Here is a 15,526-nt window from a genome sequence, read left to right as displayed (position 1 = left end):
AAGTCACTAGTAAAAAACGTTTTTTTAATGTTTATTTTTGAGAGAGAGACAGAGTGTAAGCGGGGGAGGGGCAGAGAGAGGGAGACACAGAATCCGAAGCAGGCTCCAGGCTCCGAGCTGTCAAGCCCGACACGGGGCTCGAACCCACGAACCACGAGATCATGGCCTGAGCCGAAGTGGAACACTCAGCCGACTGAGCCGCCCAGGTGACCCAGAAGTGACTATTTTAATCTGGGTTCCAGTACCATGTTCTGGTTTCTGTTGTTCTAATCATTTCTGACCGTGATTTTATGTCAGTGTTCCCATTCTGTGTCTTAATACTCTAGACAGCCTCACACCTTCTGTAGGAGGCAGATGGGGGATAAATCAAGAAGACCAGCCGAGTCCAGTTTCCTAAGCAACAACTCTCAGACTCTAAACCCAGCTCTACCTGCTGGCTCACCGTGTGCTTGGGCAAGTGACTTTAGAGCCCTGTCATTGTTGGGAGATGGGCTTGCCGTGGTTTGTGTTCCCTCCTCCTTCTCTACCCCCGATGGGCATCCAGCGATGCAGGAAACAGACGACAAGAGTTCAGGGTCTGCTGCCCGCACCCTCTGTCGCTGGCAGCTAGGCAGCTGCAGGTTGCCGTGGTCAGGAGGCCCTGAGGTCAGGCTCCCCCTGCCAGATGGAGACAAGCAGCCACTCACCCCATGCAGGGCTACAGTGAGGACAGCTCAGAGTCCTGTTAGAGACAGAGGCCAGTGCCCTTAGCCCGAAGGCCTCTGGGACTTGTTAGGGACTCTGTGCTAGAAGGGACAGGGCCTCTCCACGCCCGAGCCCCTGTGCACCCTTATCTAGTAGGCATTTCTATTCTTCCTCTCGCCTGACACTTTTCACTCCTGCATGCTTTCGTTTTGCTTGTAAGGTTGGGAGCCGCTCGGATCAGATGCTCTTTTCAGCCAAAGGCACGAGTGGAACTTGGAACGGAAGTTTTCACCCTCCGCCTGTGAACACTTTTGTTCTCTGAGCCTCTCCTGGCTGGCTTTTTCCTGTGCAGCCAGCCCATGCCCTCAGAGAGTTTGTTTTGCATGTGGTTGTTAAACTTTGATTCGGTGACTCATGCCGGGGCGAAGCCTTCAAGTCTGCCTCCCTCATTTGATTGCTCTCTTCCTTTCCTTTTTTTTTTTTTTTTAAAAAAAACAAAAAAAAACCAAAAAAAAACTCAGAGCAAAACTACCTTGGCAGCTGAACGTGACTGTGGCACCCTGGAAGGGGAGCTTTGGCATGAAGGGCCTCCTAATGGCCTCGTGGCCCAGCCGGGCAGGGCTCCCTCAGGTTGGATGACACCTGGCCGACTGTGGCGGGCGTGGAGCTGGGGGTGCTGCGTGGAGCACGGGTGTCCACTGTGGGGGCCGAAGCGACGCGCCCTGCTGGTGAGTGCCTGGCTCCGGCCATCATTCAGTAGGACAGGTGCTGTGCAGACTTGGGTCCAGGGCTGGAGGAGAGACACAAGAATATACGGGGCGGGGAGCAAGTTGGGGAGCAGTCCTTGGATTAGCGTTATTCTGAGCAGTCTGATTTCCCGTGCCTCACATGATTTTAAGTGCACAGATAAAAAAAAAAAAAAGGTGAAATCCTTGCTCGTTTTAGCACCGTTGAATTTAATTTCAAGAGGGCTTTCATGGGAGAAAGATTAATCGGAGGAACTCTTAGGTGTAAGGGACAACTCCTGCTGTGGTCTTCGAAGATCTTTTAGTTTTATGAAATCAGAAAGACGAGAATGCTCAGGCACGTTTTCAGCCTGTCTCCATGCTCCCGAAAACATATCTTTTAGGCTAGATATTGATTTGTGGGTGTCTAGTTTCCCGGCAGATCAGGAATATTTGACCACAGTCCCAAACCCCATCTCTCCTAAAGGACGGCTCTGCGGGCTCCAAGAAGGCCCAGAAGGACATGGAAATAAGTCTTAATCGGAGGCAATGGAGACAATTTTGGCTCATTCCCTGTGGTTGTTAGAAACCTTGGCCACACGTCCAGGATTATGAACTCCTCTGCAAGGCCGGGTGATGCCAGGCCAGGAATGCCAATACCTGATGAGTGAATAGGTTGAGTGTAGAAGATCAGGAGGATGGGTTTTTGTTGTTGTTTTTTTTTTAACTCAGAGTTGCCCTGGGGTATGGATCAGGGCTTGTGTGTATATACTTGTGTGTGTATCCGAAGTAACGTATAACAATACGGAAGAGCAAGGGACAAGCTCAAGGAGAAAACCCAAGACCAGGCCGCCTATGCTCACAGCAGCACTATTTACAACAGCCAAAAGGGAGCAGCATCTCAAATGTCCGTCAGCAGGTGGGTGGGCAAACAGAAGGTGGTCCATATACATAATGGACTATTATTCAGCCTTAAAAATGAAGAAAATTCTGACAAATGCTTGCAACAGGGCGGAACTTGAAAACATTATGCTACGTGAAATAAGCCAGTCAGAGAAGGACAAGTACTGCGTGATTGCACTTGTAGAAAGTACTTAGAGTAGTCAGATTCATAGGGATGGCAAGAAGGAGTATGGTTACCAGGGCAGGTGGGGGAAGAGGGTGGGGAGTTAGTGTTTAATGGGGACAAGGTTTCAGTTTTATAAGACGAAAAAGTTCTGGAAATGGATGCTGGTAATGGTTGCTTAATGCCACCGAACTGCACTCCTAAAGATAGTTAAAATGGCAAATTTTGTGGTATGTATAATTTACCACATTTTAAAAAAAATTATAATTCCCTTTAAAAAAAATCCCCCAAAAGCCAGACCCAAAACCCAAATCTCGTGGGCTGAAGTCGTTGCCTCTCTGTGACTTCCCCAAAATCTAACTGACAACCCCACTGATCTGAGCTGAGCCAGAAAACTGCACGGACCGTGTCTATGAGAACTTTTCTCCTCATCATGCAGGTGACTTCTGGCTATCACGATGGGGTGGATTTCTCTAGAACTGGCAGAGGTGACCAGGAACAGACTTGAGGGTCAGGGGCAACATGATGAATGCATTCTTCCTGGGGCTGGTGCTCGGGCTCACCCTTGCTCTGTGGCCCCCTGAGCAGCCCTGGGCAGCACCCTCTGGGCCAGGCTGTAGGAGGAATCCCTTGGGAGTCTAGTCCCTCCCGTTGATTAGCTGTGAGACCCTGGGTAAGTTGGCAAAGCCTCTCTTGTCTTCAGTTTTCTTACTTGCAACATGAGTCATGAGTAATGAATCCTTTTCCATCTCCCACAGATGTTGGTATCTCCAAAGGCAATATGCAAGGCTGTCCCTTGTATCTGTAAAATACTGGGTACATGTGAGCTACTGATTCTCTACATGTCTTATCCCTCTAATGTCTCCTCCTTTTCTCCTTCTTCAGTTTCTCTTGTATTCTTTTCCTCAGGAGGTCTTCCAGTCAGAGGTTACAGACCCTAGGTCCAGAGGCCCTCAACCTGGATTGGCTGATTCCAGGAGGAGCCGGTCTGATCTAATTCTCATTTTTTTTTTTTTAATGCTTATTTATTTTCGAGAGAGAGTTGGGGAGGGGCAAAGAGAGAGGGGGGACAGAGGATCCAAAGCTGGCTCCGTGCTGACAGCAGAGAGCCCAAGGTGGGGCTCAAACTCACGAGCTGTGAGATTATGACCTGAGCCAAAGCCAGATGCTTAACTGACTGGGCCACGCAGGCACCCCTAATGCTCCTTGTTAATAAAATTCTACCTTTCCTCCCTCCCTCTTTCTCCCTTCCTTTCCTGCCGCTTGGTTAGGCCACCTCCAACTTTGGATTCTACCCGAGCACATCTCCATGGCTCCCTTGACTATTGACCATAGGGAAGTGTTGCAAGGCTGACCGTCCTACGAGCTCCTGAGGAGACCGAGGATTTTTAAAGGGTTACTAATTATCTGTGCTATTTGTGACTTCCAGTCAAGCTTGAGGAAGCAAACTCAAATGAAATCGTTCATACTTTCAGGACTTAAAAATAGAAAGCAGTAAGAAACTGCTGGCAGCGTTGCAGCTCAAAGACCATCGCATCTCAAGGGGAGGGTTTTGGCCCGAGGGCCAGCGGAGGCTCCTGAGGACAGGCCCCCACCTCAGGGGGGCCCACCTCAGGTTTCTCCCTTATTTAGAAGTTTTAAAAGGAAATGAAGTCGATTTTGAAATCTCAAGGGGGCAAAAGAAAGCCTCTGAAGTGGGTGAATTCTTTCAGTTAATGTTGTGTAAAAACAGCTCTCCTGTCCCACGCATGACCTTTCAAAAGTTTCCTCAGAAAGGGAGCTCCGGGGCACCTGGGTGGCTCAGTTGGTGAAGCGTCTGGCTCCTGACTCTGGCTCACGTCGTGATCTCACGGTTCATGAGACCGAGCCCTGCGTTGGGCTCTGCACTTGACGATGTGGAGCCTGCTTGGGATTCTCTCTCCCCAACCCCTCTCTCTCTGCCCATCCCCCACTCTCTCAAAATAAATACATAAACTTAAGACAATTTTTTAAATAATAAAAATAAAAGAAAGGGAGCTCTTTTGGAACTCGTGGGTGCCGTGGAGAGCTGCAGAGGACAGGCCTCACGCGACCCCTCTCCCTCCCCTGCCCCAGGTAAAAGCCCCAAGGTTTTTCATTGCGAAGATGTCTGTGATTCGGTCTGCAGATTTCAGACTGCAGAGTTACGACACTAAACCGGACTCTCCTCATAGCTGTTACTTTGTGACCAAAGAGAAGTCACCCGGGCGGTTGTATTTCGGGTTTTTCGATTTCTGCAAAAACAAGACGCTGCCTCCATCTTGGGCACAACTCAGAGCAACACGTTGTTTTTGGTTTCTACTTTTTGTCGGCCTCTGCTGCTTACTAACCGGATAGCCTTTTCTCGGTGCCACTCTGAGCCTCGGCTTCTTCACCTGGGGAAAGGGGCTGCTTTTATCCACCGTCTACCCAACCGGGGGTAACGGCAAGTTCAAGGGAGAGAGGCTCTCAGTGAAGGTGGTGTGGAAACAGCGAAGAGCTCTGTGAGCACCAACTGTGACGTTCATGCTGTCTGCCACAGTCATTCTTCTTTTTCCTTCTCTCTCACTTTTCCTCCCTCTCCCTTTTCTTTCTCACACCCCTCCTCCCTCTTCCCTTCTCCTCTTTCTTCCAAAATTTGTTTTGTGGATGTAATCCATTATAACTTTATTTATTTATGTATTTAATATGCAATTTCTTGTCAGATTGGTTTCCATACAACGCCCAGGGCTCATCCCCACAGGTGCCCTCCTCAATGCCCATCACCCACCCTCCCCTCCCTCTCACCCCCCATCAACCCTCAGTTTGTTCTCAGTTTTTAAGAGTCTCTCATGGTTTGCTCCCTCCCTCTCTAACTTTTTTTTCCTTCCCCTCCCCCATGGTCTTCTGTTAAGTTTCTCAGGATCCACATAAGAGTGAAAACATATGGTATCTGTCTTTCTCTGTATGGCTTATTTCACTTAGCATAACACTCTCCAGTTCCACCCACGTGGCTACAAAAGGCCAGATTTCATTCTTTCTCATTGCCACGTAGTATTCCATTGTGTATATAAGCCACAATTTCTTTACATCACATTAATAAGAGAAAAGAGAAGAACCATATGATCCTGTCAATCGATGCAGAAAAAGCACTTGACAAAATTCAGCATCCTTTCTTAATAAAAACCCTCGAAAAAGTCGGGATAGAAGGAACATACTTCAACATCATAGAAGCCATTTATGAAAAGCCCACAGCTAACATCATCCTCAATGGGGGAAAACTGAGAGCTTTCCCCCCGAGATCTTTCTTCCAAATTAAAACAAGAGCCACACATATGTGTAAGAAAGGAAGGGCGGAGGTGGGGGTGTAGCTGGGCTGGCGGGGGCGTGGGAGGGACGGGTGTGACAGGGGAGTCCGGCCTGGGGCAGGAGGGGCAGACCTCCAGGCAGAGGGAAGAGCCCCAGTGAAGCTCTGCAGGCCTGAGAGCCAGCCCAAGGGTCTTTCAGGGACAGTAGGTGACTCCCGGTGTGAGTCGGGCCTGCCAGGCTGGGTGAGTGTCCTCCTCCTCCCCGGAAACTGGCCCAAAGCTGGACCCCAGCCCAAGAGAACAACCTTCCCAAGGAGAAGGACTGGTCACCCGTCAAGGAGGAGACTCTGTACAGGATGGAGTGACAGAAATCTTTTGTCAGTGGACTAGTTAGATTAGTGTAGTGGTGGGTGGAGTGTGGTGAGGAGGCCCTCCCAGAACCCCCCGGGAGAGATGCCATGGCCCTTCCCCCACTGGGAAATGTCAGCGCATCCTCTGTTGCCCAGTTTTGTGGGAAACTTCCTGGCCTTTCCTGTCCCCTCAAAGGAAGATAAGTCAGTCCTCACCTGAGTTTTGAGAGCACATTTTTTTTCCTAATTGAAAGTATTGTGCCTATTGCCATGATTGATGGCTTGGTATTTACTTATTTGGTCTGTTTTCCTGAAGAGGTTGTAAGCAAATTGAAATTGGACTGTATATTAGTTTTTATGGAACTGGGTCCCAGCACAGTGCCTGGTGCCTAGTAGCTGACATGACCTTGAGATGTCTTCTTTAGTCTGGGGCACACCATTCAATGAGATGGGAACCCAAGAAAAAATATTTGAGCAGGGAAGATTATTTTCAGCTTTGGGCATCCACTGAAGAAAAACCTATTGAAGTCCTTAGATATAGTAACACTGTGCCAGGTGCTGGTGATTCTGAGGGCAAAGATGTGGGAACAGAGTACACAGTGTCTTGAGATACGGATAAGTGACGATCCAATGTGTCATTGCAGAGCTGTGAGCAAAGTGCCTGGTAGATGAGATGACCGAGTCACTCATTCTGTTTGTGGACTTAGGTGTGACCACTTTGAGGGGCATTTCTGCCGAATCTTGAAGTTTGCCAAACCAAAAAGGGCATTCCAAGTAGAGACGAAAGCATATGCAGAAGCACGGTGATGAGAACCTTCTAGAAGGCTTGGGGAGCCAGGAGAGATTCATCATGGCTCAAGAGAAAGGGTCAGGTGGGCCAGGTGGGCCAGGGTGGGTGGTGAGTTGCACAGGGGTCAGCACGGCATGGTGATGGCTCAGCAGGCCGCTTAGGCATTTGTGTCTTTCTTGTAGGTCAACACGGGGTCTGAGGATATTTATTTATTTATTTATTTATTTAGAGGGAGAGCATAAGCAGGGGAGGGGCAGAAGGAGAGGGGGAGAGAGAGAATCTCAAGAAGGCTCTGCACTGTCAGCACAGAGCCCCCACATCAGTCTCGAACCCCCAAACTGTGGGATCATGACCTGAGCCCAAACCAAGAGTCGGAGGCCCACACGACTGAGCCACCCAGGCGCCCCATCCTGAGGATATTTCTAAGGAAGGGGGTGACATGGTCACACTTGTTCTAGAAATATCCTGCTGGCTACAAACAGGGACTGAGCCAAATGGTTTGCTGAGGGAGGCCTGTAGGACGCTGTAGCATGAGTTAGGTAGGGGATGAAGAAGGTGTGGGTGGGACAGGTGGGTGGATGGTGTGAGAAAGACACTGGGCCTCTGTCCTGGGACCCTGCATAACATGACTATTCGCTCCCTACACGGGACCATCTTCTGGGAAATGCCTACTAGAAAGCTCTGGATTTAAGAAGAAACTTTTGGTTTCAGAACTCCTTTTCATAACTATTGAGGATGCCAAAGAGCTTTTGTTTATGTGAGTTATATCCATCCACTGATAAGCACCTTGTTAGAAACTAAAATCAGGAAATTATAAATATTTGCTTATTTTAAATATTAATAAACCATTACATTAGTATAAATAATGTATTTTTATGCAAAATAACTATATTTTCCCAAAACAAAAAGGTTTGTAAGAAGACTGGCACCGATTTATATTTGCAAGTCTCTAATTAATATCTGGCTTACCAGAGGACCGCCAGGGGTTATCCCACGACACTCAGTCTCTGGAATACTTCATGACATGCTCACGAGGATGAGAGTGGAAAAAAGCACGTTACGCCTTATTATGTGTCATTATGAAAATAGTTCTTACTTTGAGGACTGCCTGAAAGGGTCTTGGGCCACCCCCGCCCCCCGAGTTTTCCTGGACCACACGTTGAGAAGTAGACTCGGTCTACTGAAGTAGACAGACTCAGCCAATGTTTGGCGAATGAAAGCATTTTCTCAGTTCCCACAGAACTTATTCAAATAGCATGCATGCCATTTACCTCACAGATTTATAGCTGTGCGTGACTGGTGCTTAGTGAGGTCTGAGCCACGAGTGCGGTTGTGGACTCTCCAGTATAGGGGCAGGTGGAGGGCACGAGAGGGAGAGCCGATGGCCTGGGCAGGACCCTGTCTTTGAACCCATGAGCAGAGACTAAGGAAAGAACTGGAAAGACTTAGAAGACTTGGACCAAGTTTTACAACCTAAGGGAGAAGAGTTTCAAGAGGAGGTGGTCCAAGATGTTTTGATTTATTATTACTTCTTTTAAAATTTATTTATTTTTGAGAGAGAGAGAGAGAGACAGAGCATCAGCAGGGGAGGAGCAGAGAGAGAGGGAGACACAGAATCCGAAGCAGGCTCTAGGCTCTGAGCTGTCAGCACAGATCCCGATGTGGGGTCCAAACCACCAACAGTGAGATCATGACCTGAGCCAAAGTCAGATGCTTAACTGACTGAGCCACCCAGGAACCCCTTAAGTGTCTTGATTTAAAATAAGAGGTAAGGGGTGGTCCACAGTGTTGAAAGCAGCAGAGAGGTTTGTATAAGGCAAGGTGTGTGGAGCTGCTGTTGGATTTGCCCATGGGGAGGTCCCTGGTGACCTTGGGGGCGATTTTGGTGTTTCAGCAGTCAGGGGGCCGAGGTGGAGTAGAGGTGACAGCCGGGCCTCTCTGTCCAGGAGACCAGCCAAGAAATCCCTCCTCCTGCCAGAGCCAGACCTAGTCCGTCCGGTGGGGTTCCTGCGCTAAGGGGAGCGGCCCTGCAGGGAGCAGGAAACCACGCTGAGATCCAGTAGGAAGACGTGGGTGCTGCGGGGGATGCCAGCAGGAGAGGAGGAACGGAAGGTAGAGAGCCTGTCATACTGAGAAGAAGATGGGGGACAAGACAGATGTGCACGAGAGAAATGGCAGGCAAACTAAACTTCCATCATCTGGCATATGGTTACACGCCAATCATTCGCTCATTCAGCAAATCGGCAGGAGATTCAGCTGGGCCAGGTGCTGTTCTAAATGCTGGGGATACAGTGGGCAGCAGGACAGATAAACTGGCATAGAAAGATTTCCCAGGGGCGACTGGGTGGCTCAGTCAGTTGAGCGTCCGACTTTTGCTCAGGTCATGATCTCACGGTCCGTGAGTTCGAGCCCTGCGTCGGGCTCTGTGCTGACAGCTCAGAGCCTGGAGCCTGTTTCCGATTCTGTGTCTCCCTCTCTCTGACCCTCCCCCGTTCATGCTCTGTCTCTCTCTGTCTCAAAAATAAGTAAATATTAAAAAAAATAATAAAAAAAATAAAAAAGAAAGATTTCCCAAATGCATTTTTAATAAGAAAAGCAAGTTGCTGAACAATGATGTAGCATGATACTATTTATGTCAAAACATCCCTGCTAGGACAGTATATGTTGTATCTGTTAGAGATGCAAGTCAAGACGTAGAAAAAGCCCTGGAAGGGTATAAACAAATACTTAGCAGGAGAGGCAAGCGGGATTTGGGGTTTGTATGAGAGACAGTGTATCTTTTAAAAATTTTTTTTTCTTTTTTAAAAAAAGCTTATTTATTTATTTTGAGAGAGAGAGAGAGAGAGAGAGAGAGCATGAACAGCGAAGGGGCAGAGAGAAGGAGAGAGAGAGGACTAAGCAGGCTCCACGTTGTCAGCACAGAGCCTGATGCGAGGCTTGAACTCATGAACCATGAGATCACGACCTGAGCGGAAACCAAGAGTCGGACACTTAACCGACTGAGCCACCCAGGCGCCCCTCTCTTGTTATTCTTTACGCTTTGACATTGTTGCATTTTTTTCCACACGAAATATATTTGCATGATGATTTCTGTATTTTCGAATGATTTTTGAAAGCTGTTGGTGTCTGTGAGTAGAAAAGAGAGAGGAACCCGGTCTGTCCAGAGGGTTCGTGTTGATTCAGTCTTCTTTTTGTAAGCGCGGGTCAGACTGAACCCCCACCTCCCCACCACTCCCGCGGTACAGGCCGGGCGGTGATGCTCGCTGGAAAATGTGGCTTGGGACCTTCTACTTTACAGGTTCACTATCATCTGAATTCATTGCTGGGGAAAGCTGTGCCACAGCACAGAGCCGAATTTGGGCCAGAGCATTGCTTTCCTGGGAATGGAATTGACCAGGAAGCCCTTTCTCCTCTTTAAGCTGAGGAGCTATATTAATTTTCGAGGCCTCCTATAACACAATACCACAGGGGTGGTATGTATGACATATAATATCACATATGTAATATTTTACCTATTCTTGGTGTTATTGCCTCATAGTTCCGTGCCTAGCAGCCCGAGATGAAGGTGTTGGCTGGGTTGATTTCTTCTGAGGCCTCTCTCTCTAGCTTGTAGATGGTCATCTTTTCCCTGTGCCTTCACATGGGCTTTCCTCTGTTCCTATCTGTGTCCAAATGTCCTCTTCTTATAAGGACACTAGTCATATTGGCCAGGAATCACCCTAAGGAGCTCATTTCCACCCAATCAACTCTTTAAAGACCCTTTCTACAAAGGCAGTCACGTTCTGAGGTACCAGGAGTTGGGCCTCAACGAATGAATTGGGGGCGTGGGGGCCCAACCCAGCCCATGCTCGAGCCTCGGAAACACGTCTTTGGCCTGTGTGCAAATGTTCGAGTGCTGGGTGGTTTGCTCAGCGGCCCTTGGCTCCTCTGGCCAGTGGATCCTTGCGGGGACACCTGGGTGGGGAGAAGGCCTCAGAAAGTGCACGAGTAAAAGCAGCATGATTGCATCTGTGGCTCCCCAACCACACTGAGCAACTGAAAATCCCCAAGGGGACCAGGCAACATGATTTCCTGACAGATAAGGCGGGGAGGGAGCACGCATAATTTGCCCTCAGTAACCTGACAGCCTCCAGGCCCGGGCCGCTCAGAAAACACCTGATGGATGCTTTTTCTCTTTAGCTCATGCCAGCGTGGCTCTGCCAGAAGGAAACCGGGGGCAGGACCCTCAGCAGGGCCCCAGCTGGCACGGCATGGAGCGCTCAAGCAAGATGGAGTTCTTCCAGAAGCTGGGCTACAGCCGGGATGATGTGGTCAGGGTGCTGGGCAAGCTGGGTGAGGACGCCCTGGTCAACGACGTGCTTCAGGAGCTGATCCAGACTGGCAGCCGCCCCGGGGCCCACGAGAGCAGTGCTGTGCCCCTGCTCGTTCCCAGGGGCTCCTGCGGGACCCTGGACTCTGCCCACTGCGGGCTGGCGGCAGAGCTGGAAGAAGGGCACGGAGACCCAGCCAGTTCCTTGCGACCCATAGTGATCGACGGCAGCAACGTGGCAATGAGGTAGTTTTCTTCGTCCTGGAGCCTCGGGGTGGGAGAACTGTCCCTCTTTTCAGTGGTTTTGTCCAAAGAGTGGTTTGGGGGCTAATGGATGGACCTTTAATCCCCATTCCATCCCTTTCATAGCTGTGTGGCCTTAAGTAAGTCGCTTAACGTCTCTGAGCCTCACTTTCTCCATCTGTAGAATTGGTATAAAACCTCCCTAGAAGGCAGTTGTGAGAACTGGAGCTGCACAAAATGCCTAGGACAGTGCCTGACGCAGAGTAAGTGTTCAACAAGTGGCAGCTATTATCATATCGACCCAGAGAGAGGCTCTTTTCTGAGAAAGGCCGTAGATGACTGGGGAGGAGCCTAGCACCGGGCCTCGGCAGATGTGGCTTCTTGTCTAGAGCCTGTCCCTAACCAGCTGCGTGACTCAGAAAGCCATAGCATCTCAAGTTTCCTCTTCTGTGACACGGGCTAATAGATAGCTTTGCTACTTCTCTAAAGGTAATGAGAATCAGAGGGGAAATGTGCTTGAACTAGAAACCCTCTTTTGGGGGGTGGGGTGGAAGGGGAGAGAGCTGCTGCTGGGTGGCTGGTGGTGGTGTGGCTCCCTAGCCAGGTTGGAGACGTGTGCTCACGGCCCCTGAGCCGTAGACACGATTGTCAGTGTCTGTGTATTGGCATCTTTGTGTGCGTCAGTGATGGGAGTGCCGTGCCCTGGCTTGTTACGTTTCCTGCGCGGCTCCATTCAGCTGCAAGCCAATCTTAGCGTCTCATCCACACTCCGCGATAGGCCAGGAGGAGGCTTTGTGCACACAAGTGCAGTTTTCTACTTCTTGCCTTAGTTACAGGCAGGCGAAGGGCAGATCCATAGGAAATTGGCCACTCGAGGCTGTACATAGACGCACTTCCCCTTTCAAAAGCTGAGCCATGGGTGGGGACTGAGGAGAGGAGTGTTCTCCCCAGTGCTAAATGTGTCCAGAGGGTGTCCGTCCTTTGGCTGACAGGGCCAGTGGCTTTCCCTGGGGATTTGGACTCACTTTGGACTTGGCAGTGTAGGACGGAGGTTTGGAATGATGCTACCCAGGCTGGCCCAGCCCTGGGCGCTGTGCCTTTGTGCTTTGCGTGGTGTTTGTTCAAGTTTTAGCCAGCTGGGTCACCCTGGGCTGGTCCTCAGGCCTCTGTAACATCCACACACATGCTCCCATGTAGGCACCAGATAAGCCAGACTATGAAATCCTGCTTAATTCGAGATTTCAGGGGGAAGTTGAAAGGATGTTTAAGAATCTGGTAGGTTCTGGCCTAGGTTCTGGGTGGCTCGGTTGGCTAAGTGTCCGACTTCAGCTCAGGTCATGATCTCACAGTTCGTGAGTTCAAGCCCCGCATCGGGCTCTGGACTGACAGCTCAGAGCCTGGAGCCTGGAGCCTGCTTTGGATTCTGTGTCTCCCTCTCTCTCCTCCCTTCCTCTACTCACACGCTCTCTCTCTCAAAAATAAACATTAAAAAATTAAAAACAAAAAAAAAGGATCTGGTAGGTTCTGAGGGTGTGTGAGGGTTGTGAGGGGGGCCTGGCCTCTGTCTGATCAGGACGAGCCACCTCTCCTTCTGGGCATCCATAGAAAGGAGACTCTAAAGGTAAAAGGGTGTTGCTTAAATTGAAGACTTTCCAGCCCTAAGATTGTACCAGCTCTGTGATCCCAGATCAAAAGAGCCGAATGGCTCTGGGCTGGAAGGACTGACTACTTCACCTGCTACAGGGAAGTGTGGGCATGCTCTCTTGGGGACCAGAGAGTTTTTAGGAATTGTTTCGATAGGGTGGTGTTGGAGGATTTTATTTTGCTGCAAATCTCTGTTGCTGCTTGGAATTCAAACTCAAACCACACCTTCCACTTGCGTGTGACCATGATGTGTCCCAGGTACATCCATTTGGTCCCCTCTCCCCCACAACTGTAACCAGTTTAATCCCCTTGTGCTCAATCTGTGTGGGTAGAAGCCATCACTCAGGCTTATTATGAAGAATGTGTCAGAACACCGACGCTTTCTTTCACACACTTGCTGCCTGTACGTCATCTCAGTTAACAAGAGCACGTGTGCCTGTGTGAGGTCTCAGTGTGTGTACCTGTATGTGTGCACACACATACACATACACACACACACACACACATCCCGTCCCTTCCCCTGCCCCCGCATCCCGAGTCAGGGACAAAAGACCCATTGTTCAACCACCACCTGGTGGGTGGGACCTGATTTGCTCAGTGGCCAGTCTGGGAGACGGTTGGGGTGTGAGGCTCTACCTCATCCCCTGGCTCCTTCTCCCACGGTGACACCGCCTGTGTCCTCCGACCAGAGTGTCAAGAGGACCCATGACCCTCGGGCCCTGCCAGATCTCAGTTGTGCAGGATAGATTTAAGTGTGGGGCTCGCCCTTGAGACACAATGGGTGGTTGAAACCAACATGGTGTCTGGTTATTATCAGTTGACCTCAAAACTCAGTTAACCTCAGAGACGTGGTTTCTGAAAATTTTCCTTTCTGAGGTTTTGTAGTATCACAGACTTTGCTGCGCTCTGTTTTGGAAGAAGATCTTGCTTCACATGCTGTCTGATGCTGCAGGAGGTAGGAAAGGACTTAGAAGGCAGATTGGAGCACATGTCCGTGCTGCCCTGAGGAGCCACCGAGAGAGTCCAAAGATCTGAGTCCTGACCTCTAGCTGGGAGCTGCCCACTAAAACCTCCCTTCGATGATGGAAAGTTCTGGACCTATCTGCCCATGAGCGATGGCCACTTGACACATGGGGCTACTGAGCGCTTGAAGTGTGGCTATTGTGACCAAGGAACTGAATTTTACATTTCGTGTCTTTTGAATTAATTTGAAGTTAAATGTAAACGGCCACACGCGATGGGCGCTTAGGTATTGGACCGTACCCTAGCTGTGTGACCTCAGAGTGAGTCACGTGATGTTTTTGAGCCCTTGTTTATAAGATGAAGAGGTTGGACTAAACAACGATGATCTTAAGTGGCTTTCCATCGGTAACATTGTAGGATTCGAGGTGATTATTTTGCGCATGCATGAAAGAAAGAAATGTATTTTTCTGAGAAAGGAATTTCTCTTCTTCTTCAGAGGTTCAGAGAGAGTAAGTAACTTGCCCCAGGTCACAGAGCAATGAATGCCAGGCTCTGCTTTCAGAGCTCTTTCCAAAGCCCTGTACTTCTTCTAGCACCGTGCATCTTTGGTTTTCCCACTGCCCAGTCTTCCAAAGTGTCTCAGGGTGGGAGCCCCTGACCCCATGGATTTGATTCTGGGGCCAGAGCCTGCCTGTGCTGACCAGAGCCCTTCCCAAGTGGGATGGGCCCCGACTTGCCCGCTGCACACAGGATGTGCTGGACCCCCTCACCAGGTGATCTCTGTAGGACTGGTCCCCAGGATGCCTTTTCTGCTGCTGCCAGCCTTCTGGAACCCCCCCCCCCTCCCCACCGCCCCCACCGGGCATCACATGTGCATGGAAAGGTGGCTCTGGTGGGCTGGCTGCCCACAGAGTGATTTCCAAGCACAAGCCGTGCACCTTCAAAGGGTGTGGGCATGCCTGTGCGTGTGCTCCCGTGTGTGTCCATGAGAGAGGAGGGTGTGAGCTCAAGAAAGAGCTAAAAGCATCTGGCAGGTTTGACAAAGAAGGTGGCTTTCACGGCACACGTGCCCGTATTTGCCTGCCCGACAAACTCTCAGGAGCCCACTGCGTGGTGCGTTCTGTAGGCAAATTTAGGAAAAGAATGATTTGGAAGGACTTCAGCTTGGGGGAAAACCACCTGATAATTTCACATCCTCTTGCTGCCCAGACAAGGGTTTTACTTAAATGAGTCCCCAAGTTGGCGTGCCAGGGCCTTTTGTCTGGGTCGCCATTTACATTTCTAAGCTCTCAGAAACTTCAACGGAATCTGGCTTATTCTGGAGTAACCAACCTTCAGTGACAGGAGCTCAGGCCTGCAATGGGGGGGGGGGGGGCGTCTCATCAGCCCCCTTCAGTGGGCTGTTCGTGGAGGAGGCACTCCTGGGCTGGGGGTCAAACCTCCTCCTGAGTCCCTGAGTGGACTCTGG

General features: G+C 50.0%; 1 protein-coding gene across 1 annotated transcript in view; it reads left to right on the top strand.

The window, feature by feature from the left end:
- Nucleotides 1-766: 766 nt before the first annotated feature.
- Nucleotides 767-15,526, top strand: part of ZC3H12D (zinc finger CCCH-type containing 12D) — a 33,155-nt gene continuing 18,395 nt past the window's right edge. The window contains exons 1-2 of the mRNA XM_045499986.1: nucleotides 767-1,412; nucleotides 11,079-11,454. Of these exons, the coding sequence (XP_045355942.1) occupies nucleotides 11,150-11,454 (305 nt within the window). The 5' untranslated portion in view covers nucleotides 767-1,412; nucleotides 11,079-11,149. The remainder of the gene's footprint in view (nucleotides 1,413-11,078; nucleotides 11,455-15,526) is intronic.

This window comes from Leopardus geoffroyi, chromosome B2, assembly GCF_018350155.1.
Source record: "Leopardus geoffroyi isolate Oge1 chromosome B2, O.geoffroyi_Oge1_pat1.0, whole genome shotgun sequence".
In the NCBI taxonomy this organism is placed as follows: Eukaryota; Metazoa; Chordata; class Mammalia; order Carnivora; family Felidae; genus Leopardus; species Leopardus geoffroyi.
The sequence above is the reverse complement of the archived record's forward strand: the minus strand, read 5'-3'. Positions and strand labels throughout refer to the sequence as shown.